Here is a 27,496-nt window from a genome sequence, read left to right on the forward strand (position 1 = left end):
GGTTTGACACATAAAGTAGATGGACAGGTCCTGGCTTTCTACAACAAGTCATAAATGACCCTGCATCCTAGCCAGGATCAAGTCACATACCTTGAGAGAATCATTTGGTTAAGCCCTCTGTACTCAGAGAAACGGGTGGGGAAAAAAAAGGAGATTCACAGAAACGTTCACTATCAAACCAGTATCTCATGAGATGGAAAGGAGTCACACAAAGCAGAGTTTACCAAGATTACAGTAATCATCCACACACAGAGAGTAGTTACGCTCAATTCAATAGCAGTAGTTCAAATGTAAGGCACCAGGACTTCATATTACAAAGCAGATAAAAGCAAAATACAACAAAATTGCCCAAGGAGTGCAGTCCTCCTTTGGAAATCCTCTCAAGCGGCTAAGGATCTGGCTCAGTTTTCTGCCTGGGCTGTACCTGACTTCCCGGAGACCTTCCCTCTTGGCTCTTTACAACACCAGATGCTCTAGGAAGCAACAACCTGTGGGTGCTCAGTGTAAGAAAGGGGCTCCCGGGCAGGGCGAACCTCAGCCACAGCCCAGCGCTCGTGCAGCGCTCCCCGTCAGCACGGGGGAGAGGGGAGAGCTCCCTGCAAGGGCTCGGAGGGCGGCAGAGCCCACCAAGGAGGCTCCAGGAGGGGAGCCCCAGCTGCCCTGGGACAGGAATGCCCCCAACTTGGGCTGCTCCTCATCACCTTCCTCCTCCTCCTTCTCTGGCTCCCATCATGTCTACCAGCTTCCCAGCCAGCATCCCAGGGTTCAAACTCCAACGCAAACCAACACTGCATGATCTGGCCCTCGTGGCCTTCTCATTTTCTCCACTGTGGAACACATCTGCCAAATCACCTACAGTCTTTATCCAGTACTTAATATATTTAGGAACTATGCCCACGAGAAAGCTAGGAACAACTATCTAGCAGCTCTTCCCCCAGAGGCCAACTCTATCACCTTGCTGCACTTCCACAGTCCTAATGCTGTCACTTTTTTTTTTAATTGAATGCAGTGCAATTAGCTGTAACAAAGAACTCTGTAAAATGCCCAGGGCCTGGGCTATGATTCCCATAAACTTCAGAGCTGGATGCTCTGTGGCACAATAAGCAATTTCCTTCATCTTTTAATGCCCTCATGACTCATTTATTGAGGCTGCCTTTTAAAACAAGAACCCTCATAAAATGCGTAGCTCCCTCCAACAGACACCAAACTTGAACGTATACATTACCCTGCACAAACTAGCAAATACTCTTCAACAGCTTTCTGGGTGCAAATGATTTGCCTGGTTCTTTGGTCTTAATAAGAAAAATAAGGATTATCTTCCAAAACTCACTGCATCTTTCCATTTTTCAGATGGATGATCAGGAACCAAAAAAGGAAGAAGGGAAAAAAAAAAGCTGGGGGGGAGGGAGGGATTTAACTTAAATCTTAAAAAACGACATAATTGCATTTACCTGTTTTTTTTTTTCCATCAGACAAGAATTTGGTATTTTTAATCTCCTAAAAGTTGCAAAATAAATTAAACGGCTGAAGACTTCCCACAATTTTCTACAGAGGTATATAGAGGCATACAGAGGTATATATGAAGAGGTGAAAGTCTTGTTCCTTGATGACACTGGTTTGCTTTATGTGTCTACAGACAACAGTATCTTCGGAGTAAAGGGAGCAAGCAGAGCAGCCAGGGGCACACCCTTAAAAAGCACTGCAGGCTTTACAGCTGGAAAGGGGCAACACTGAAAATAACTTGGAAATGCTGGTGAAAAAAAATATATATGTATATTAAACGAAAAGGTGCCGTACTCTAACCTTGACTTGTGACATGTGCCAAGGGTTGCTGCAATGGCCGGATGTCTCTTTCCAAACTATTGTCCCAGTTCCAGCATATGCTGACTGCCAAACTTACTGTGTGAAACTCTGATGGTGTTTTTTATGGTCTAAAGTATATGCTTTGTGGTCTAAGTATATTGTATCTGTATGACTATGATATTCTCTTCCAGCCCTCAATCTACAGATCTGAGTATTTATGGAAGGTATAGGGGCACTTTTGTTTGTTTTTGGAAATCACAAATAGAAATGTGCTGTAGAAAGGAATCATTATCACCCCATCACATTCTGAAACACAGAGTTTAACCGCAACGCAAGGACACGTCCCGGTAAATATCTCGGATATTCCCAGTAACATGTTAGTACGAAAGAGCACTCCCCACGCAGGCACACAGAAGGATACCATCACTGAAGGGAAAAAACAGAGTGCAGAATAAAAAGGGTTGTTTCATAAGATGCCATAAAATGACCTCAGCTTAAATTCCTAACAGGCACCATCTCAGTTTAAGATTAAATGCCCTAGTAAGGAGCTGTATTTGATTTATAAATGTTGTGGATTACACCTGTGGATCAAGACTATCTATAGCTCGAGGCTACTGCTTGGGGCTTACTTTGTGTCTTCTAAATTTTAATTTGGGGCTTGTGCTTTTTCTCTAAGTTTGAGGCTGTTCAAAGAGCAGCCAGGACAAGTTATATCATGTTTTTTATTTAACATCACTAAGGACAATACTTCAAGTGCAAAAGTGCCACTTGGATATTCATAAATTTTGCTGTCATTAGATAAATTCTTGCCCACTAAGCACAAAGCAGAGATTACTTTTCAAAGGTGGGATTGAGGATGGAGTCCCAGGATAAGGTATTTTTTAGCCGGCAAATCATAATAGGCTGCAGAAGAAACTTGAAGCAATTTTTTAAAGCCCAATCATGACCTCATTTGGTCTCTAAAGAGCTTCACATCCAGCTCATTCGGGCTATCTGGTTTCACTTCTGAGGGATGGAAGGGAGACTGCAAGGGGAAGAGCAGCACGCTTCCTTTCAGGGCACAGAAACCAAATGCTCTTTTCTCTCTGAGTACTCATGAACCCAAAATTACCCTGTGAGCTGCAGTATCAAGTCCTGCTCACAATCAGGAGACTGCCAAATAAAACGGAGAGCAAGAGTCAGCATTCCTCCGCCAACAGATGTGATACGTGGAGGGTTCACATGACCATAAGTGCCAAGCAATGTTTGGCAAGGCGAAGGCAGTATTTGGCAAGGTGAAAATATTGTTTGCGTTTCAATGTGCCCCTCCTACGGGTAGCGCAGCCCCTGGCACCACCTTCGCGCAACGCCAGCCCCGGCCCCGCTGCCATTACCTTGTATATACACTTGTGTAAGTCGCTAAGGACGCCCTCCTCCTCCTCCTCGTCCTCCTTCATGGTCTCCTTTTCCTGAGCGAAGAGCCGCCGCCTGCCCGTCTTCAGTGGGACGTCGACCTCTTTTAACTTGTTGCGGAAGCCGTTCTTGTGAACGACGCCATTGATGAGTCCGTTTTTGGGCTCAAACCGGGGCAAGGAATGGAACCTGTAGGCATTCTCCGAATGTCCCTCCAAAGGTCCTTTCCTCTTCTCCAAGACTTCCTTTTCCAGCAAGACCTCCTTCTCCAGTTTCTTGTGCTCCTCGGGGGAGAGGGAGTCGTAGGAGAGCAAGTACTGGCAGTAGGCCTCCTGCAGCTTGGCCAGCCTGTCCTGTGCAGTTTTGGGGATGCGCAGCAGGTCTGCCAGTTTGTTCCATTTCTTGAGGTCAGTCACTTGCTGCATGCCCCCCATCTCGTTGATGAGCTGGACGAAGCAGGCCAGGTCGAGCTCGCAGCCTCCTGGAGCCGGCACGGGCAGGGGAGGAAAGGGAAGCACAGGAGAGGCGTTAGGGAGAGGCAGGCATGTGGCCCCTTGGCGAGGCCGCCACACACGCGCCCTTCCCGCGCGGCCTCGCGCCTGAATCCCGTCACAGGCGGATGGGCACCACCGCTTTCCCGCCCAAGCCCTCCTCCCTACGGCTACATCTGCTCCTGCAGCCCGAGTTGGGCTCCCGTCTCCTCGCGGGGCTTCGCCAGCCGCCCCCGGACACTCCTGTTTTCCCCACAGGGGCCCAGGAGGCGGCGCCTCCCCTGGCGGCGCCCGCTCCGTGCCGCTGTTACGGGCGGATTTCAAGACACATACTGGTAATTAAAACGCAAGCAGTAAATACCTATCTTTTCTGGACCTGGAATATGGATCTAGTATCTGCACAACACTTGGAATATAAAGAGGTATTTAAAAGGACCGCAGCATTAACGCAAGCAGAGTACATGCGACTGCTACTATGTGGAGAAAGTTCCAGGTGCCTCCTTCCCAGTGGAGGCCATAGCTGTATTATGCTTCATTATGGGCTTGTATGCCTTAAGATAACTGGTATGACTCTCACTGCAGTTCAAAAATAAAGCTTCATGACTATACGAAAGCTGTAATTTAGATAAAGAGCAGCCACATTGTTGAGAAACAGTAAAACAAAGAAGCATCATGATTACTCTCAGAGAGGAAAAATGAATCATCGGTAGAAAGAGTTAAAAAAAATTAAAAAAAGGATCAAACACCAACTACAATTCAACAGGGCACTGCTAAAGGAAAAAAATGAACACCAAACTTGTGTCAACATCACTGCCACACTGTCTTTTCTTCCCCTTTTTCTTCCTCTGATAAAGGCAGAGCGCATTGAGCCACAGCAGTTTCCCAGCACGGCGAGCTGCTGCTAGGGAGCACAAGCGCAAGAGGCGGCCGCACGCCAAGGATTTGCTGCTGGGGCCGCAGCTGCAGCCCCGTAAGGGCCACAAGCACCATCACCTTCCTCGGTGACACAAGCAGGGCCCCTGGCTTAAAACTGCCCCATGCTGCATCTTACGGCTGATCCCAATTCCAGTCTCCAGCATTTTCCCTCGGCTGTCCCTGCCGCACCTCTCTAGCCTCTGTTTTTGCCCTCTCCCAGGCCCGTGGCAAGGTGCTCCAGAGGGAGTTCCAGCAGGCAGCGGATTTGGGGCGATCTGTCCTATTCAACAACCTTCTCTGGTTTTGCTTTGCTTTGTTTGTGTATCTGGGTTTTTTGTTTGTTCGTTTGTTTAAAGCCAAAACGGTCAAGTCTTGAAGCAGAGAAAAGGTTAAAAAAAAACTGTTTTTCAACAGTTTTCCTTCTCTTTCATCTTCCCCATAAAATAACTCTCAGCCTGGCCTCTATTATATAAAGTACTTTTTCTGGTCTAGTGCTTCATTTATGCAGCTCACAAATAAACCAAAGGCATGAAGCATGATTTAGGACAGCTTTTCCTCCCAGCCACTTCAGCAACCTGTGCAAGGCTGAGTAACACATCCCGGCTTTGGGAGAAGAACTTGCTCCACGCAAGCTTCCTAGTGCAGCAAAGAGCACGCACTCAGTTTAAGTTGCTAGTCCCAGCACTATCTGTAACTTAAGAAACACAATATTCTCCAGCTTAATGGAAAGACAGCTCCTAACCACACCACAATACTGCAGTTTTGGTGCCACATCTTTCAAACAGAGCCTCATGTAGAGGGTAGACCCTTTGCAGAGCCAGCCAGAGCCAAGGTTTACAGAATGGTCTCCATTATAATTCCATTTCAGAGAGTCATAAGTTTTGGAAGCATTTATATCTCAAGCTGATGTTTTCCAGGGTTGGTCTAAGCACTCTGGGTAAACTTTTCTTGAAAGCTAAGGGAAAAATAAAAATAAAATAAATTTTTAAAAAAGTCTTAACCCCATTTAAAGAAAATCTATAGCAAAAAGGCTGCAACATGAGCCTTGGCATATGTTACTGGAGAACCAGCATCTCAGTTGTTGTTTGTTTTTCTAATTGTCTTAATTTCACGAAGTTCAGAATATTTTTAAATTGCCTTGTTAGCATGCTCATAAACTTAAATCTCCAGGTAAACATTTAATACCAGACCCTGGCACTACAGGACTTGCTGGTAAAACTCCCACTTACTTCAACAGAAATACTTTCAAAGAAGCAATATGCATGTATGTATAACATGTATACTTAAATAACTGTATATGTATCAGCACAGATTATAGTAACTATAGATTACTGTCTACCTTTCCTACAGATTCCTAATCTTTGCACACTGATGATTTCCAGTTTAATTTTTTCCCCATGTTGTTTTTCAACACAACATATAGGTAGAAAAATAACCATGGAAAGGCTACAAAGGATGCAAACTTCGTGACAGACCACTGTTGGTTCCAGTTATACAGCACCCTGCAGAACAGAATCCTTGCCTATTAATGAGACTCTTAGGAGCTTAAATAATAAAAATAATTAACAGTAGTGCCATCTTAATGCTGAGTTAAGGTATTTCATTAAAAAGTTAACATTGTTCCAGGAGAATTAATCGAGCTGTCTTGCACATTCTCCTCTCTCTCTCGCCAGCGTAAATCTCATTCATTATTCTTCTCTATTAAGATACAACGCCTGCATACATTAGGCATACAAAATGTTCACTTATTCCTGCTTGAGTGATTCTAATTTTTACAATTCCTTGAACCTTTTTGCACATGTACTGCAACAGAATGCTAATCCTTATTCCTCCTTCTTAATTCTCGTTTTCTGCTGTGCCCCACGTCGGTTCATCATAAACTTTGCAATCTCTTTGTGTGCTTTTATGTGTTTTCAGTCACTCACCATATGTGATATAAAACAGAGTTTGAAAACGGGGAAAAAAAGTGTTGTGAATACTTTAAACAGAGAGTCTTTTAATGCAACTAGTGTTGATAGCTGCCTCTGACGGGATAATGCCTCAAAGGCAAAACTCTAGCATCGAGTTGCAACGTGCAGGTCCTAAGAGCTCCGACTCAGAAAACTTTAAAAACAAGTTAAAAGGGTAGAGAGTTAAGAAAAATTAAAAGCACACGTTTGTTCCTATGTCACAGCGGCAAAGACAGTAGTACGGAGGTGGCACATTCAATAGTTCATTTGTATGCTGCTGTTGTCATGTTCTTACACAGTATTGTCACAGCTTTGTCACGTGTCATCTTTGACAGCAGACCATAAACCAGGAATTCTGTTAAATAAGTGATTCTCACTCAGGCATTAGCCCTGGCAGACACCTGCTGAGAGAAATAATGAAACCTCCATTTTGCAATCAACCACATTTTACTGCCTATTCTTGACACTTAATGCTTGTTAAATGTCAGCAGGTCACTGCAAATTTGTGATTTTAAGTGTCTGAGTACGCAAACAGAAGTCAGTTCTGCCAATTTTTTTTTACCTTCCCTTTGTTAAATGTTTCTAAAGAAAGGGAGAAAATATTTGTATTCTAGCGTGGCAGCATTGTAACCTGCATGGAAAATCTCTTTGGAAAACTCCAACAACATTCCGAGGCAACGCTTCAGCCGAACCTGTCACTCTCCATGGTTGCACTGCTTATTAAAATAAACGGTTAGGGGAAGGAGATCCTGAAATGTGAAGACCAGGAGCCTTCGCAGCACTTTCCCCTAGGTGCGTGAGGAGCTGGCAGGAGGAAGGCAGTATTAAGTCTCCCAAGGCAGGCTCTCCAACCACCTACCTGCATGGTATCTGACCCATGGGTAAAGAGAGAGATCCAGCGCTCTGCAGTGTTAAGTGAACAGGGGTTCAGTTAAGCATAAAGGCAAACGGAGCACAAAGTTGCACATGGACTCTAACAAGCAGCGGCAAAAGGCCAAGGAAGCCACAGCCCTTACCTATGAGTGGGAGTTCATCCATGGTAATGCCCTGAGATTTGAGGTGCTTCTTGATACAGGCCAGCCGCTGCACGTTGGGTCCCCAGCGCCTGCCTAGCTTGTGTATGTGCTGAATCTGTGTCACAAACCGCATTTCATCATTTAGCTTGCACTCAGGTCTCCAGTCTGGAGGAGGAATCACCCTGCACATCCCATACTTCTCTACCTGAGCTCGGACTGACTCAATGTATATCAGTGGGTCATGGAATTCCTTTGTGGAGGGCCTAAGGATGGGAATCTCCCCCAGCATCCCCCACCCAGACTTACTACTGCCCTTTTCGTGCTTTCCCATTGAGTCTTGTGGCTTGTGCAAGGACTCCGCTTGAGAGGTAGAACGATTTTCACAGGAGGCATTTTCAGTTTTGCCATGTGCTTGTTTCCCTGGCGTACTCTTTCCAGCAGTGGCTCTTTTCGGCCTATTTCTTTCCAAACTCTTCTCTGGCACTTCCTTTTTAAGGTGTCCATTCAGCAAAGGCTTTTCTACGGCTGCCTTTTTGCTTGCAGCTTCTGCCAAGTTGACCGCCCCTTTCATCCTCTTGGTGGGCGACTGTATTTTGTCTACGTGATTCGTCTCTTCCAGCCTCCTCTTGGAATTGCGCAGCCCCTCCCTTAACTGTCTCCCCACCTCCTTAGTGCATGTCTTTTGGTTCAACTTGCCATTGACTTTTACACCATTAACAGCGGTATTGTTGGACTTGGATGCTCCAAGGGATAGCACCTGTTTGCGGGTTTTTGCATTGCTACTTTCTAGTTTCCCTGAGATTGTGTGGTTGACAGGTGAACTGGGTTTGTGGTGATTTAGTTTGGTTTCCTTGACCAGTTCTTTCTTGGCTTTGGTGTATGTGACAGTTCCCTTTGTCACTGTTGCAGTGTACTTCACAGTTTTGGACGGTGAAGGTCTGACTTCTCTCATCTTTTTGGCACTGGCTGCATTTGCACTCGGAGATGACATTCGAGTGATTCCGTTGACTTTAGAGACCTACAGAGCCAGGAGCGTCGTAGACGGAGTAGAAGGAAGGAAACAGAAAGCAGAAAAGTCAATTAATGATGTTACAACTCTGCCACGTCTTCCCATTCGCTGCCCAAGCACTTTCTGCAGTCCTGACTCCTGGCCCCTTTGTACAATCTTCACATAACAGCTTTCCCCCAGACAAGAGGAGGCACTGGGCATTTAAATTAAGCAAATAAATTAGAGGAATTAATTGCCCCATAAAGGCAATCTTGCTTTTGAAGAATATGAAGCCTCTGACATTAAGAGGGAGGAGGCCACCTGCATGTACTACCCTCTTCCTTATCTGCCAGCAAGCCTGTTAAGATAGCACAAAACACAGTCAATCTGATCTACAAACGGGTGTTTTTATAATCTCTTTTTCCAATTCTAAGATACTATTCCCTCTCCCACCCCATTTCCTTTAAGTGCACACACAATGTACTACTACTTAGCAGATAAACTACCCAGTCTATCCTATCTGCTGTAACCGAAATGGGCACATTTTGCAAAAGCCACACATGGAAATTCCATCCAACCTGCCTGTACATACATATAAATGTAAATACTGAACGTATTATGCACCCAACAGATCAGGATGGCCATGAAGGATCCAATCTATCACACATAGGAAAACTTGGGAGGCATCTTGCTGCTACATTTCTTGATACGAAATAAAAAGCTGTACAGTAGCTTAGTGCATTTTTCCAGGTTTGGTATCTGGGCAGTTTTACTTACATGGATGCTATTATACCATATTTACCACTAATATGCCACTGCAGCTTATGAATGATGAAACTGTACTGCTACCTGTTAGGCACCTGAACCCAGCTACGAAACTAAAATGGATATTTTAGCTATTACTAATAGTAATAGTTAAGCAATAGTTAAGTAATAGCAACAGCTAAGTAACAGCTAAGTGTTAAGCACCAAAAGAACCCTCCTCTTTAAATGGAAATATATAAGTTCAGCACTATCAGCCATGCCCCATTATTAAGAAAATGAAACTTAACTTTAAATGTTTGAACAAGTTTAGACGTTGCCGCCTCATCTCCACAACTACTGAGTGCAAAAAGAAAGTTACCCAAAATTGGGAACATTGATGAATGTTCTCGAAGTGCAAGCAAGCAATATAACCACCCTCTACTTGTGTTCAGATGAATAATTACATTTCTACGGTTATAGTACTTCCCTTTGGGATTTCAAAACACTTGTCAAATTAGTAAACACAGCACTTTCTCTCAGATAAATGCAAGGACTATTATCACTTTAAAAGTGTGGATAAGATGTTATTAAGTAGAATAAAGCAGAGACTGAAAAGGACCTGCTAAGGTCTCACGTTAAGTAACTGCAGAACAGCAACCAGAAACTAAGGTTCCTGATTCTGTATGTACAGACATGGATGTAAGTGCACACATCTACTGCTCCAGACAGTGCCCCATAAACCAGGGGTGGGAGAGTGCTCCTTTAAAGCCCATCCACATTCTTGTCCTTCATGTGGCTCCAAGGGAGAAGAACTTAAGGAAAAGCCAGTTAACTGATGATGGCATGGCTTTTATTTTCAGCTTTTGGAAGATGCATAAGATATTATCTGGAAAGCAAACACTTGCTAGCAAACACGCATTTGCCAGTTCTCCTTCAAATTTAGCCAATACTCTGCCTTTGAAATGGAGGGTTTACAGGAATTTTTGGGGTTGAGTTTACAGGAATTTTTGACTCCCCAGGGTAGCCATGGGCAGAAAGCTGTTGGGACAGTGCCTGCAGGAATCACAACACATGCTAAACATATCCCTGGCTTCAGAAATTGCCAGGAACTTTGATCTCAGATTTGATCTTGATTAGTAAAAGGGAACTGATGTGGACTCTGTAGAGGAAGGGTGATCTGGACGACAGTAATCGTGAAATGAGTTTTCAGTTCTAAGGCTTGACAACAGCAGAGAAAAGACAACAGACTTCGACAAACAGACATGAACAAACAGTAACAACCCCCCCCAAACTCTCCAGCCCCCTCAATTCTCACTCAGAGAACAAAGCACTGAGCTTTACAGCTGCTTAGTAAGTTTTTTAATGACAGGAAAATTAGAAAAGAATCACAGTAAAAGTGGAAATGAGCAGGAGACGAAGGGCGACTATAAAGGAGCATCAAAAGCATATATGGGTACAATCAGAAAGCCCAAGCTGCTAAAGGCATTTCAGTTACCGGGGGCAAAAAGGAATCAAGAAAATGCTTCATAAATATATTAAGAATACAAAGGCAACACATGACAACAGAGGTCTACTGCTACCCGAGGCAGGAAGGCAAAGCAAGGGGCTATGGTTTAGGTGTTCATGCTGGTTTGGCCTTAGTCTTCACCAGAAGTACCCTTGTGACTGAATGCTTACCCAATATATCACCAAATTAATGTTAATAGAAGAGCTGGAGTGCAACCCAATAGGCTAACATGTACCTAGGTAACCTGGAGCTGCTGAATGGGGCCAGAGTGGTGATGCTTAGCCTGAGATTCATTTAAAGAACGTCACTAGGAACTTTGCAGGATCATCTCCTGTCTTCCTGTGAGAAAAGCAGGCAGCCTGCCTCACTTCAGTCCCTATGACTGTGGAGCAAATCATCAATTCATTTGTCAACACATAAAACAGAGTAAGATAATGCTAAGAAGAAGGGAGGAGGATTTGTCGGGAATAGCACGTGGAGCTAAATGAACCTTCCCCTGACCATGCAGCAGGTATGAGGCACCTTCCGGATGGGAGGGCTCCTGCCCCTGTCCCACGTGACATCTGCCACCAAAGCTCCTCAGACTCGTCCTGCACCTAATTGCTCTGAAGTGGCTGCACAGCAGACTGAGGAAAATCATCCTCAGGAGAAGTGACTGTTGCCATAGCTCACCGGCACGCTGGGAGAGTATTGCTGGTGACACTCTGCAGAGACCTGTCTCGGGCTCAATTTCCACTTAGTAATTCCATTAGGAACTTGGACCATTGTAAAACTACCCAGTAATGCAAAATCGGAAGGGTCTGGAAGCACTTTGGAGATGAGGTCAAAATCAAGAGTAATCTCAAAAAAAAAGAAAATCCCTGATTTTGAACATTCTTGCAGTAAGAGGAAGTGCTCTATGTACGAAGGGCAAATGGAATCTGCAGAGAGAGGAGGAATAACATTTGGTGACCACAGCGAGCTGCCAAAAGTGATGCAGATGCAAACCGCGCAAATGTCCTTCAGAGACTTTTTATTAAGCAACGGCCAGGCCCAGAGGCACAGGCTTTCTCACCCAGTGCTATGTGCGGCATAGCAAGGAAGAGATTTCCTTTGGAGGGAATCTAAACGAGAGCCAAAACATTCAGGTATTTAGGAACCACGATCTTTGTTGAAAAGGAGAGAGTGCTGCATTTCTTAGACTAAAAGAGAAGACTAAGGAAGTCAGTACTGCTTTTCTAACACACGAGAGAAACTCTTTCGAAAAGCAACAGCAAAAACTATTTCTGTATTGACTGAAAAAAGAAGGAAAAACTCAGTCTAATGATGATGAGAGGTCCAGCTAGGAAAACCTTCTTAAGCACAGAAAGGAAAATCCTGGGAGCAGCTCTTAATCGATGATGAAGACCCCTGTAGTGCAAGTTCTCAAGAAGATTTTGAGAGGCTTTTGCCATACTCTGTTTCACACAGTCAAAGCGACGCCTCTGAGCGGACGAACAGGCAGGCTGAAGCTCGCCACCCCCGGGGGTTTCCGAGGCAGCCGTGACAAGACAAGCAGCCTGCAGGCCCGTCAGCCTTCAGCGAGGCAGCGGTGGCCCTGGGCCCGACAACGAGACACGGTCATGGGCCACGTCTGGATGGAGAGAGGCAGGATCCTTGAAACACCTTCTCTTCAAAGGAAGGACAAGCCATCAGCTCCAGCAGCTTCGGGACAAAATTAAAACTGCCGAGATACAGAACTCTGGAAAAGGGAATTCATTAAAAAGCAACAACTTAAAGTTGCCTAGAGTTGTTCGAATACCTCCACACAATGCAAGGTTAGATCTCTCAGGCCAAATCTTGAACTGAAGAGGTACATAAATTTTGACTATCTAATCTCCAATCCTAAACTATTAATGCACTATTTTGAGTTGTTATTCAGCTCTAAAGAAGTTACTCCAGGGAAACATGGGTCCTAAAGCAGAGTAACATTTGCATTTCAGAATTGCCTAATGAATTCACTTATTCTTTTTCTGATTGTTAACTTGTTTTTCTCAGCACTAAGAAAACCCTACAAGAAAGAAGCACTGTGGAAAACTTCCTCAGAAGGGTAAATATGCTAGAGGAGATAAAGCTTCACACAACCTGTTTCCAAATGCTCCTTCCTCTCCCCTCCCCAGATGCCCACAGGTAACTCGAGTGCACTGAGAAGGCAAGGAATAACGTTTGAGATAGGGCAGGACCATATAGACCAGACCAGACCACGCTTCAAATGGCAACTGGCTGCAAGTAAAAGTCTTTCAGCTGGCAACAAATGGAACAAACAACGTGGTCGTAGCCCACTGACAAGGCAGCAGGGGGACGCAGGATTTCACATGGGAAAACGTGAAATTCTGGCTGGTCCGTAAGCACCTACATGTTCCTGGTTTGTCCTGGTCTCTGAGGACCCATCAGATGAGTGGAACCAAAAGAAACAAGAAATGGTGGTAGGCGATTTCTTACCTTTCTACTGTTGATATGTCTCCCCCCAAACCAAACATACACACACAGAGTCAGCCTAAAAAACCGGCCACACTGCCAGGTGCGCAGGTTCACCAAATGGGGGTCTATGTCACAGCTCCATCCCGAGGCAATGCTTACGCTGAGCGCATAAGAAAGAAGTCAATTTAATTCAAATAGCAACAAAGCGATTGACATTAGCCTTACATGACTCAAAGCTTTGAGCTAAAGGTGAAACTGGGGACACCAATAATCTCATCTTTGCTTTGCAGCGATCTCCTTGGCTTTACTGATATTGTTATGTCTTCAGACCGCTCCACTTCACTGAACACTTGCCTTGCAGTAATAGCTGGTTCAATAGGCTTTAAAATTTGTTGCCTTTTTAAAAGCATATGGGACCAGCAGAGTCTTGCAGCAATTTGTTTGTTGGATTTGAACCAGGCTACACACACACACACCTCTGCACAGCACCTAGGACCCATCTTCCAGACACACACACATATTCACAATACACAGCCAACAAGCAACAGGTTACAAAGCAACAACAGTAACAGCAGTATTAGTAGCACCAACAGAGATTTTGGTCCCCCCAAAATTCATATTATACAACTGATCTCCAAAATTAATTCATAAAAACACTTCTGCATTGACATGGGAGTTTTGCACAGCTAAATTACCAAACGAGGCCAAAAGAGGGCCCCATTGAACTGCATTTCCTTTGCCTACAATCCCTTAAGTAGGGGATTGGAGAAGATAGCAAGGGAGAAAGGAAAAGAGAAAGAGAGAGAGAGAGAATGTGGTAAGTGCAAATGCACACCAGAAATGGAAAGAAAAGAAGAGGAAGAAAGAAAATCTCATGCAATTGCTAGCATTCCACCTTTATTTTCTGTTAGACCAAACAATACAAAAACACATAGATGAGCCATGTACATATAGGAGCACAAGGAGCAAAAACATGCTGAAAGGAAAAGGAACACATGGCTGGTGCCCTGGCAGAACACTTTGGAAAACGCTGAAGGATTCAAGAAAGACTCAGGATGAGAGCAGAAATTGAGTGCTATCTCCTAACTGGAAAGATTAAGGTTTTGCATAAAGATAAGTCACTGCCTGGCAAAATGCATAATCCACCTTTAATTAGTTACAGTAAGGATTCCATTAAGATTCCTAAGGAAGAACTTATATCACTGTGGGTTGTGAAATGAAATTAAAAAGCTTGGTCTTTTAAATATACTTTTTAAAACTGTGTTAACTTTAAGTCTCCTTACATCCTGAACTCTGAGGATTACCATGATGTGTCTGCACAGAACGCGGGTAGTTTGCACTGCAGTGCTTTGCCATTTCACTACTTCTTCATAGCACAACTGAATACTCTACGTGAAGCAAAAGCTGTGAATCATGAACACCTTTTTCCCCCCACACGTCTCTTCCCTTCCCAGGGCTGCCTTCTCAAGTGACAGCAGTTCACCTGGACAATTATATTAACCATCCTAATTTTGATAATACAACTTTGAAGTATTTCATACAAAACTTTGCAGTGAGCTAAAAATAAATATGTGTGGAAAGGCATCCTTAGGTTTTGGAATGCTTCTTCAGTGTGAAGAGCTCACGGCAGTGCATGTCTCAGAAGGCCCATAGGCTGCTGGAAGTCCCAAGGGAAAAAGCATAAGAAGAGATGCAAAGGGCAGGCATCCAAAAAAATGCCACAATGGAATAAAGAGTGGAAATCCTATAGAGGGGAATATACTGTAGATAAACTGCAAGATTCCAGATCTGATTTAGAAGATGGTACAAATGTAGCAGAGACATTTCAGAAGTTAAACACTACTGAAGCTCAAGGTGTGGAAGATTTCCTTGGCAAGAGCCCTGCTATTTTTTCTTTATTTATTTTCTGTTTTTAATTCCCAAATCCATGACTGAGAGGTATCACTGAAGGCCTAGACGGATGTAAAGACCCCAGGTGCAGCTCTGTGGTCTCCAGGCCAGTTTATTTCAATGAAACCATTATGCATCAACAAGGAAAGATGGGTGGTCTCAGCAGTGGTCTGCTGAGCATCACCCAGCCCAAAGAAAGAAGAGGTGCAAGTGCAGCCGGCTTGTCCTACTGCATCGTCCCCAACCCAGGCGCCTGCCTGACCAGTCCCCAGACTGAATCAGCTCATGTAAGAGCTCACACGTTCACATAAATTCTCTCAGCTGTAAGAAAATCAAAAGGACACTAACTGGGGGAGCGTTTAAATACTTTAGTAAAAACTTATTTGTCAGTTACCACTTCAGGATCCCTTTGATCCAACCATGGAAAACAGACGCAGACACTTCCTGCCCAAATGCCAGTCACAACCACCATATGATCAGTCTGTGAAACTTCTGCACCCAACTCAAAATCAGGTTGTCAGAAACCTGTTGCTGATTGAGATTTTGTTACTTTTCATCTGCCCTTGTGCAATACAACCCACTCGAGCCTCATGTCAGCCCCTCTAGAACCCCAGTGAGCCCCCAAGAAGACCTGAGCAGACTCCCCACGCACACGCGGAGTTCATTCCTCCACACGCTGCTGAGCCTTGGCACTGGTCAGCCATGGGTGCCAAGTTGGAAAGGTTTAACAAACAGCAGTGTGAACTTTACTCTTTTATAGTTATACACTGCATAGTACACAGATATGCTTATAAAACGTGTTATCGCAATGACTTCCTATGTATATATCGCTTTTCTTTTTTCCTCCTTTGTCTCTTTCTCTCTCTTTCACCGGAAATTAACTCCCTGCTGTCTTCAGAGCACTCTCAGAAGGATTCTCATGTCCCCTCAGTGCCAGCAGTGAAGACTGGAACTAGCATCTCAGAAGGACGAGCTTCCCACGTGTCCCCGGCCGACTACCCTTCATTACCTGTTTCCGTAAGTCCTGAGCCGATCTATGAAGAGGGTGGTGGTTGCTGGCGGGGAGCCCTTTCGTGGCGGAGCCCCCGTTTGGAGCAGGGGGGTGGGTAGCAGCAGCCTGGTCTTTCCGGCTCTCGGCCTTGTGTTCGCTGCTCCTCTCCTTGCCGGGGGTGGCCTCTTTGCTTTTGGGTTTCGGAGCAGGTTCCTTCTCCTTCGACGATTTGCCGGACCCATTGAAAACTGGGGAGAGAGAACAGGACATGGATTAGTATTAAGAGAGAAAAAGAGAAAAAGGAAAATGGATATTCCAAGCCAAATCTTCCCTGCTGTCAGTGTTGGATATTTAGTGGTGTTGTATTATATCTGTACATTTTTATCTAAAGTAAAATAAATACAGAAGAAAAAAACCCACTACCCTGCATATTTATTTACATGAACATATTTCCTTAAGTGGGCTATCCCGTTTAATAGTTAATATATATTTATCTTTAATATCCAAATTAAAGCATAAAAGGCTTATTACTGTTTTGATTGACCTAACTACAGATCAATTTCATTTTTATTTATGGCAGTTTCAATTAGCTTTTTGCTTTAGCGGTGAGGGAATTGTAAACAGAGAAAAAGGATTTATTTTTACATTAACATAAAGAAAGGACATATTCCACAAAAAAAGCAAGTTTTGATTTCATCAATAACTGCTGAACCTAACTGGCAGCAGGGTTTTTTTCTTTTTTACAGCAGACAAGCTGCAAATTCACAAAGCTCTATCTGCAATGAAAGAAAAATCCTAAAAGCTATTTGGAACATGTCAGATAGCTGGGACCAAAGCTGAGCACCCTACTCTTCTGCTGACCGGAAAAGGTAAGTTAAGAGTGATGCTTACAAATAAAACCCCTATTTTTACACAATAAACGTAAACAAATACATGCAAGCCTGTCTCAACAAGCTTTGCTCCTTTCACTCTATTGACTATTGTCAATTTACCTGAGAATAACCACTGCTCTTTTATTGTCAAGTGAGCACAAATTACTGTGGTTTTAAATAAATAAATAAATAAATTTGTCCTTTATTTTTGTTAAAGAAAAACTCCAGGAAATATGTCAGAGCTACTCCTGTCCTTAATGAAATGCTTTCCAGGGACTTGTGCCCTCCTTCCTTTTCTACTTACCTACTCTTTTTCTTTACCCCTCCTTTTTGTGACAGTTTAGGAAAAAAATGTAAATAGAAAACAAAAATCATAAATATTTAACAGTATAAAGAACTAAAAGTCATATTTATTCTGCACAACACACTGATTGGGAATCTTAACTAAGTGAATTAAGCTTTTAAGGCACGTTATTATGCACAGAATTTGTAATTGTACATTACCTCTTGCTCCCTTGTTCCCTTCTCCTCTTGCACAAAGCAAGCAAGAACCAGCCGGGGGGGCTTCCCCTCCTCAAAAAAGGACCAGAAAAAAAGCACCCAGATCTGGGTAAACCGCAGGTCTGATGAGGCATCCTGTGCAGAAGGAAGACCCCCCCGGCTCCCTCGCTCAGAGCACGCGGCGCTGCCGCTGGCAGCCGAGGATTTCTCGGCGATTTCCCTGCACGTCTTGTAACCTCCGGGTCTCCTCTTCGTGATGGAGCTGCTGGTAATGGGCAGCCCCTCTCGGCAGGTTCAGGGTGAGACATTTATCCTCCTCTGCACGGAGAGCCCGCGATGGATGCAAGGCGCTCCCCGACGCGTTCGGCGCTACTATTTATTTTTAATAACATATAGTGCAAAGAAATGGTGGCAGCTTTGTTAATATGTATTTCATCGCGGCAAGTGACGTTTTTGTTCAGAGGGAACAAACTGTATACGCAGGCCAGCACATTCAGAAATGGTAAGACAGAGAGATCAGGGCTTGGGATTCAGCTGCCGCTTTCTCGCTGAAAATTACTAAAACAGAAAACACAGCCCAAAAGGCAAAACTCTGTGTGCTTCTATGGTTCAGCAGGAAAAGCAAAAGCGAACATGAGACAAGGTATATTTTATATCCAACAGCTCATTAATTTTAAGTGTCGTGGGAACCCTGCCAGTTTTACCCTTTGAGTAATTATCTTTTGTCTTAATTTGTAAGATGCTGAAAAGGGGGGCACAGAAATGGGAGAAGAAAAAATGTTCACTCTCACAGGAATAGCTGGAAAAGCTTAAATCCTGAAAACAGAATAAAAGGGAGGCCTAGATGCAGAACAGTGGTGCTGGTGGTGCTGTCCCTCGTTAAACTGGATATCAGCTATAAGAAAAACAGTATTTGTTTCCTCAAACACCTATAATATTGTTATATCCAAACAGGTATAAACACCTTTTGGTGTTCTGACAAATTCACTAACATATTTACGTGAATAACTAGCAAAATGTCATGTGGCACACTGCAAAACTTCCTAAGAAACCAAGCATTTTAGGACAAAAAAAACCTTAACAAACAAACAGCAACAACAAAAACCCTCCCAGTTCATGATTCTGCTCCTGTCCAAGTAAAAATTTAGAAGTTCTGTATCTCACAGAGTTTTAGAGGGGACTAAACTTTGGCTCAAACACCTAGTAGGACAGTTGCATGAAAAGCTGAAATACTCGCCAGGAAAGACCCTCCTGGGGTCCCTCCTCCCATACCATCCCCCTAAGAAATCTCATTCTGGAAGACTGATAATGGGAACTGATAATGGGAAACACCCACTTCCCAAAGGAAAAAAAAAAAACAAACAAACAAAAAAAAACAGGCCACGAAACATCCAACCACCCCAACTCGGTGCCATGGCTGTTTAAGCCAAGCGGGGTCTCAGCGCTGAAGCCCTGAATTTCATCAGAAAGAGGAGAAGGGGAGAAAGAGGAGAGCAGGGCAATGATGCAATTCGTGTTGCCAAAGGGGAGCTCTCCTGGAGCCCAGAGCTACCATTATTTTATGTGACCTTAACCAAACAGTTCTGTATTTCCAGAGCAGCCTTGCAGTGAAAGGTAAGTGAAAGACAGAGCTATAACCAAACAATTAAGGGTGTAAATAAACAACTAGTGCTTTCACTCTTCACAGGAAAGAAAGAGCCCTGGTTTTATCCACATCTGCCTGAAAAGGCAGCGTTAGCAAAGCAATTCCTGGTATTGTCAAGCTGAAACAATAAGAGTCCCACAGCAAAGCACTTGTGGGTCTTTTGGTTAGCAGCCATGATCCAGAGCAGAGAACCCAAGCCCCTGCACGCAAACCTTGCAAGCTTTTCAGCGCCCTGGTGCAATGCCTGGCAGCAGAACCAAGCTCGTTCAATTTGCAACGTGTTTCTTTTTTCTTTTTTAAAGTATTCCTCTGAACCAGGACGCGTGCAAGTGTCTCCTGGGACAAGCCAGGCACCTGACAACACGGACCCTAACCAGCTCCCGCTACTTAAGGCGGTTGCGGCTCTGCAGGCAACGCTCTTCCTCACAAGCTCTCCTCGAGTTTATTCCTGCCCCACGTTTGCTTTGCACCCGAGATCACGAGCAAGCCTAAAGGAGAAAGGGCAGCGCAGCGGGACACGAAGCTCCCCGTTTTGTGCTGCTGTTCCCGCAGTCAGGAGGTGGCACGTTCAGAAAATGCTCCAAGTCCGGGGATGCACGTTCAGAAAAATGCTCCGAAACAGAGAGGGAGCAGATAAGAGTGAAGGGGGGGGGAGGAGGGAGTTTGGTTTCCAGAAGGGAGAGGGGGAACCCTGCCAATTTTCCGACCCCGTGCCAGCTATTCCAATGCAAACCTCATGTTGTTACACAGATCATGTTTGGGAAGAGATGTAATATTAATCAACTTGCTGGCATTAAGGATCCGTTACTGTACAAAAACATTCTTGCTCTGGCTTTAATTCAGTTTTAAGTCACTGTAAAAACATTTATGCGGCTCTCGAGCTGCCTTAAAGGACCCAGGCAATAATTCTTCTCCCTTCCTGCAGGAACCAAAGCAACGATCTCCTTCCATAGCCCAGGCTATATTTTAATGCTGACAACGGTCCTTCCCTGAAGGGCTGAGTATGCTCACACCTGTAGGAACTGCTTCCCAGAGATAGAAGCTACCTCCTCGAGCACCCAGCTGGGACATGGTTTCCTGAGGACAAGGAAAGGGTGCCATAGCGTGTTACGCTACGCGGAGCCCGGCTTTCTGGCCGCTCCTCAAGCGCCGAGCCAAGCCCGGAGCTGCCTACCGCAATTCCCGGGCTGCGGCTGGCGGGAGACGCCGAGGTATCCGCAGCGGCTACTGCCACATTCCCCTTTGGCACCGGGAACGCAGGGCTCCGGCAGCGGCACTCGGAGCGGCGCGTCTCGCTACGAAGCGCCGCGTGCACCAAGCCGTGCAGACCCGTTCCTCTCACCTAAGTGTTATGACAAAAAAAGAGGGGAAAAAGGTCCCTCGCTGAGCAGCAAGGCCCTCCAGCAGCGCCTGGCTGCTACCACGAGTCTCTCACCAGGGTAACGATTCCAGCTTCTTGAGCAACTTCCAGCCCCGCTGTTCTTCTCCACAGGTCACACAGCGAGCGGCTGAAACGCCGCAAATCCCCAAATGTGTTGCGCCTTCATTTGCATATTTAAATATGCAAACCGCCACAAAACGGGTAATTTTCATGTTACATATTTTTGCGGAAAAAATTAAATGTGCAAAAATGTTTATGGCAACAATTACTGGTTCCATGGTCTTTCAACAAAAGGCTGTAAATCATCAAAATAATTGCCTACCCATTAACTAGTGTAGCTCTGTGCCTGAAATTTTCTCATTCCACATTTTAGCCGGATGCAGAAAATATTTTCTTTTAATGTTTACCTCTTCAGGATTCATTTCACTGGAAAAGATGCACGAGGCTAAGATTCTGGCTTATTTACATTGCTACAAGTATCAAATTAGTTAAAACCAGAGCTAAACAGGGAGATTTGGCAAGGAATTAGCATTTTCCCACAAAACACTTAAATGTTAATGGATGCAAAAGTCACGCCACTAAAGCCCAAGAGAAACAGTAAGTTGAATAATATCCCGAAATAAGGAAAAATAATTATCTATGATCTTTTTCTGTGCGAGTTCTATTACTATACACGTAAGGAATTACTCTGCTGACTTACCCATTGCAATTGAGCACCGAAATGTGCACCGAGGTGTTTTCCACGACTCCCAGTACCTGAGGAAGGCCGCACGAAAGCAGCACACGGCATTTCTCGTGATGCCCATTCGGTGCAGCCTGCTGCTAGATCAGTCCCGAAACCCCAGCCCCCCAAACCAAGGCATCTCCACAATTTTCTCCCCCACAAAAGGCACAGAGATCAATCTTTATCAGACCAGCATCGCAAAGCAGAGCATGTATCCGTCATCATTTTTGAGCCTGCCAGAGGAGCCTTTTCCAAGAGTGCAACGAAGTTTCACGGCAAAGGAACAAGACTACCCTACAGGGAGAGGTCCAGCCACAAACAGTGCTGATGAGCTCCATTTTCCTCAGCGTGAAGCACAGTTTAGTTACTTGTCCTCTGACACCCAAGGCAGGCCTGCCTTTCCCAGGTAAGCTGCCTCACGTGCATGGTTTGAGCTTCGGTCCCGCCGTCAGCAACAACTAATCCTGCCACCAGCTCCTGCAACCTGCTCTGCAGAATTTCAGACTTCCCGCTCCCTTCTGCTCTTCCGATGGGACCCATAACCCAGCAGCTCCCTGACGGCATCTTCCAAGCTCCAGCTCCCAGTCTGCCTAACAAAACACTTGGCGCCTGCAAACATTTTCCTGCAGGAGCCTGCAGAGGAAACCTTATGTTGTGCCACAGAAGGAAACCAAAGCGGGATTTATTTAGTCGGGAGGAATTCAAGGAATCAGTTTTAAAGCAATGGAGACCGAAGGCTACCGTCTCCCCTACGCTTGGAATTTCCTCCAGGCCGGAGGGAGATGTAACTTAGACTTGGCACCTCCTCGTCCCCAAGGCAGCCAAAGCACAGCCTGTTTGCTGAGAACTTGCTTTCGATGCATGTCAGGCTGCAGCAGCTGACGGGCGGCACCCTCCTGCCCTGCGCAAGGCCAATCTCCTAACGGATCAGTGTCCATCTCCTCCTGCTCGGGGCTGCCAAGACGCTCTCCCAGCACAGCTGGGCTTCAAAAGTTTCTCCCCATGCCTGGCAGCTATGCTGAGGAAGAAACACTTTGTTTAAGCCTGTACTTCTGCCTGGCTTTCTCCATGAGATTCGTGGCATTCAAAGCAGTGCATAAAGTCTCACACAGCCTAATGGCCAATTAAGGTGCATGCGAGACGCACACGGGAGAAAAAATAGGTCTCTGAGCAATATGTAGATGTTCTGAGATCTGATTTTAGGCACCAAAATACCTAGAAGTATGGTGGTACATACACTTACACTCAGAAAAGTCAGTAACGTAGTGCAATTGCAGCACAGCCATCTGAACTGGGGCTCTATCTGCTGCAACATGAACCACATCTCCCCTAATTTTCCACATGTTACTGCTGACATCCACTGCAAACTTAATGACAAAGTTCCCTTTTAACTCCAAAACACGTGCTTTAAAAAGAAGAGATCCTTGACACACATTCCACAGAGCTATTCCAATATAATTTTAATATACTGAAAAGCAAGAGGGATTTCTCTGTTCTAGCTAAAGGTTTGTATGGTTTCTTAGCTGGGAAAACACTCTTTTGAAGGCAGCAGCTATATGGAAACTAAGTGATTCAGTTGCTTAGTTTTTGGCCTTTCACCATTTAAAGCCAGCTATAAATCATAATCTAATTAAAATCATTATGATGGGGAGCAAAATTACACCCTGAGTTTTAGAAAGCTGCTAAAACATGCTCGTCCTAACAAGACAGAAACAATTAAAGGCACAAGTCCTGGCTACTGTTGTTGCTTGACTAGACAGAAATATTAGCAATGAGCAAGCGGTCAAACTAAGCCACCTCCTGAGGTCTTCTCCAACCTGAATCAATCTACGCCACGTACTAGGAGACCCTATCTTATCCATAAGCAAGTAATAAACTCGCATACATTTTACTCTACATAACTGGACAGCTGTTCTTTTGCAAACACAAACTGAAAGTCTGCAGACCTTTTCCTTTCCTTAGTGGGATCACTGTAAATTTAAACACGTAACACAATAAAGTTACACACAAAGAAGTCAAGAATCATGTGCATCACCTGAAGAATACAATACCTAGCATACCTACTGAATACAATCATTTCACATTGTCTAATGACGTTAATCAAGCTCAGAACCTTTGTTGCTCTATATCACAGCAAATGCTCAATACCTTCAGGTCCAAAGTGCTTGACTACACGTTGTACATTAAAAACAAAAGACTTTAGTTCATTTACAACCCACTCTCATGCTAGATGAAGCTCATTTGGCACACCCATTCCTGGTCTGGCTTTGGGGCCTCATTTGGTGGGGCCTCATTTCAAACAGACACACACACGAACCAGATCCTTCTTTATGGAAAGGAAAAAGAAAAACAAAATCATTGGTTGTCGTCCAAGGTAACAGACATTGAGAAATGGGAATACCCCTGGTTGAGGAGAATTGAAAAACAGAACAACACAATGAAGTAGTCACAGAAGTAGCTGCCTTCTGTGGGAATGGCTGCTTCATCACCTTTGTCAAAACATTTCACATAGTCTCCTATGTATTTTTAAAGGTCTTTGGCACATCTGTTAAGGCAGCAGCTTCATTCATTCTCACTCTCATATATTTTGATAAAGATTTGAAGCCATAAGATGTCTCATTAAGTTTGCTTGACTTACCCTCAATTACGATTTCAGGTGTCTTGCAGGTGGTTTTGAGCTAATTTCAGTGACTGCCATCTGGGACACTCTCAGGGAACATGATCAGCTCCTTGGGTAATGATCTACCACATTTAAAAACCTAAAGCAGCATTTCTGTTACAAATAATCTAATTTTCCACAGAGTTGTGTGTCTGTTACGGTACTGGCTTGACTAGGACATCAATCCCAAGCACCAATATTTGATCTGGGGCTTTGACAGCATTAAAGCTTCTGCTCCCAGCTGACAAATGAGACCCCGTTAATCCTAAGGTTCTCCTTTCATTTTTTTCCACAAAAAGAGAAGAGTTTGAGCTGGGGTGTGCCACAAAAGCCAGATTCAGGCATGGTCATGTAAAACAGCTCCTGTATAACAAGTGCTTCCTTTACAGAAAAGCTCCCCCTCAAAAGCCGACATGAGAAGCAGCACAGCCAGGTAATCAGGATCTATTACCCTTTTTCCTCAGAGCATAGGGTAGCACCACAGGGGGGAAAAAAGAAAAAAAAAAAGACAGATGCTGGTCACAACCATCTTTCCAAAAGCAACTGCAGAAAAGTGAGACTTTTCTCACAGTCCTGTTAACAGGAGGGGAACTGAAAGGGCAGTGAGCAGAAGGAAAGACTTTCATGCCAAGCTAATGCTGAAGAGGGGAAGAGGAAGCTCAAAATTCACCAGAAAAGGTGTCAGGCAGGGAGAGCACAGGGATATCGGGGTTCTCCAGATACTGCTGGCAGAAGAAGTGGGTCACACATGACTTGGGCAGCAGAGCACACTCCCAGACAGAGCAGACTCACAAAGACTTCATCCTCACTTGCAGACTCTCCATCTGAGGCAAGGCAATGTTGCAACATAAACTCATCAATGTATCAAGAATAATAGGAGACCCCCCATGACAGTAATATTTGCAATAAATGCAGCTTTTGTTGCCTCGGAGGGAAATAATCGACTTGATAAGAAGCTTTTATGGAAATAACTTTTAAGTTACTGACAGTATCAATGCAATATCTTAACTACTCAAGATGTGATATCAATATTACATGTGAAAAAATAACTGTTACCCCTTTTGAATATTTTCCTAACACTTCTAAAGTACTCAGACTTTTAGATTTAACTCCAATGAAATAAATTCATCTGAGATTAAGCATGAGTCTCCAAAAAGCTAGGCAGTACATCAGAGATTCGCTTTCATGTCACCAAGTAGTCTCCAGCCTTGCCTTAATAGTTCTTTGACAGAGCGTACAGATGCCCAGGAGAAACACAGTACACTAGAAGATATTAACATCTCACGATGCTCCATTTTCCTGTATTGGTTAGTATTGCCACTAATCAAAAGTACTAGAGAGTCCATACCTTGCCCGTTTGGAACATGCTTATGTGTTTTTCCTTTCCTGGGGGTGGACTGGCATGATGATGAAGCATTGTTTGTGGCTGTTTTTGCGTCCTCTGTCTCTTCCTCTTCTTCTTCTTCATCCTCGTCATCCTGAGAGCTTCCAAAATAGACCATGTTGCTGGGCAGGGCTGGAGAACCTGCACATTATGAAGAAATGGCTCATTAACATCATCACTTTTCACTGCTACAATAACCACACTTGTCATAATCTGTTTTGAGTGTTACATACAGCAAAGACCCAGAGATACAAAGTCACACTAGTGTGGATTTCCCTTTTTAGTACTTTTTTTCAGCAAAAGGCAGAGTTCTCCAACCGCTCCTCCTCCCAGCAGATCCCATTAATAATTTACATTAGCAAACAGTCTCGCTACAAGCCCTAATTAATGGCTTTGTGTATTCAGAAAAACACTAAAAACACATGCTTAATTTCAAATACGTGCTTAAGTGCCTTGCAGGACTCTTATGGTGTGAACCAGAAGCTTACAGCTTTGCCAAACAGAAGCAAAAGAGAGCAATAAACAAACCAATGTGCATCACAACAATATTTTTAAGAGATTATTACAATAAAACACTAGCGTTTCGACTTTGCAAGGCTTTGCCCTCTCCAACACTCTCCAGCACGCTACGCAATGCTTGCAGTATTTGGCATAGGAAGGAACTGCTGCTCGTCCTCACGAGAGAAGTAAAATGCAGAGATGCTTGAATTAGTCTAATAAGTCAGCAGCAAAAACAGAGCAGAACAAAGGTCTCTGGATCCTAGCCGCTATAGCAGCGCCCACGATGTGAGGACTCTTCCTGCTGGAAATAAGTTGCTTATCTGTCAAATTTAGACATAAACATAGGGACGCACTGGCTTACGTCTTACTGGAAGCCTGTATTAGTATTTTGCACGCCACAACCTTGGTATTTACACCAAACAACTAACAAAGCAAGACTGCTGGCCTACCGGAGTCGCTGCCTTTTCTGCATAGGTACCTAGCACACAGCTCCAGCACTGAGGGGCTCTGCAAGTTCTGCCAGGCTGCAGCACATGTCAGCTTTGCTCAGGATGCTGCTGCTGCCACCACGGCTGCATTAACGCACCAAGCAAGCACGGCAGCAGCAGAAAGTCACAGCCAAGCCAACAAGGCAGTTTGCAAAGCTCCAGAGCTGCGTGGCTTCCAGAAGCCACAAATAATGGGAGTAATAAAATCACAAACAGGCATGCACTAAGCTGGAGACAATATTTAAAAAAAAAAAAATGATAGGGTTGGAGAGGATAGTAATAAAAATTCAAATGTAAGGAAGTAATAAGAAATTGGACAAATAAAGGGGAAAGCGTTTTAAGTCACCTTGCAAAAATGTGTGAAAGGAAGCATCAAACTCTACCCCCTAACTCTGTTAAGAACCCTCAAAATTAGGCTCAGCACAGACTGAAATCACTCTGTTACAATTAGAGAATCTACTGGCAGAAATACTGTCAAAAAACCTTCTGAGGCTCTAAAATGGGAGACCAGACACAGTGGCTGTTTGTCTAGCCTTGCCTCCCTCGACCTTCACATCTCCGAGCTCTCTGGTCATCTGTTTTCAACTGCAACCAGCAAAAAAAAGAAAAAAAATCCACAAGGGAAATGTTATTACCAAGACAGCTTTTTTTTTTTCTTTCTCTTTTCTTTTAAAATAGACACTAAAATGTAACACTTTGTGAATCCCTTAAGAAACAGGGCAGATGTAAGCCGAGCGGGAGAACAGCTCTGAACCACCTAAACTCCCGGTATTCCAGCGCTAGAACCCCCGGGCACACATCTTGTGTTGGAATGACATTTTTTAATCCTTCCCAATTGAGAGCTGTGAAGGATGCCGGCTGAGCTGCATTCCTGAGGCAGCTGGGGCTGCTGGCGAGCGCGTGTCCGCAGAAATTCCACTTGCAATGTCCAACACCATAGGGAAATCCTGCCGCTCCTCGCTGCGCTCAGCTGAGCTCTCCGCAACACGAGTCCACAGAGGAAAGCTGGGGTTCCCTTCGAGCCTCCTGGCACCCATTCATTCCCTCTCTAGCCTTCCCTAAGCATTTATTAAAGATGTCTTGCAAAAGAGAAAGAAAAAGCAAAAGGCAGGAGTGCGGCATTTTTATTCTATTTAAACAATAATATGGATGAAAGCAAAACTAATCTGAAAGTTTTGAATTTTCTTGCTTTTTATTATACAACGCTTTTTATCGC

General features: G+C 44.4%; 1 protein-coding gene across 2 annotated transcripts in view; it reads right to left on the reverse strand.

Moving 5' to 3' along the window:
* JARID2 (jumonji and AT-rich interaction domain containing 2) overlaps positions 1–27,496 on the reverse strand; it is a 191,899-nt gene that overhangs the window by 19,286 nt on the left and 145,117 nt on the right. For both annotated transcript variants that reach the window (XM_026047069.1, XM_026047068.1), the window contains exons 5-8: positions 25,256–25,432; positions 16,144–16,373; positions 7,567–8,584; positions 3,177–3,676 (exon numbers count right to left, since the gene is read on the reverse strand). In XM_026047069.1, coding sequence (XP_025902854.1) covers positions 3,177–3,676; positions 7,567–8,584; positions 16,144–16,373; positions 25,256–25,432 — 1,925 coding nt within the window. The remainder of the gene's footprint in view (positions 1–3,176; positions 3,677–7,566; positions 8,585–16,143; positions 16,374–25,255; positions 25,433–27,496) is intronic.

Source organism: Nothoprocta perdicaria, unplaced genomic scaffold (assembly GCF_003342845.1).
Source record: "Nothoprocta perdicaria isolate Ctin4 unplaced genomic scaffold, notPer1 scaffold_47, whole genome shotgun sequence".
NCBI lineage: Eukaryota > Metazoa > Chordata > Aves > Tinamiformes > Tinamidae > Nothoprocta > Nothoprocta perdicaria.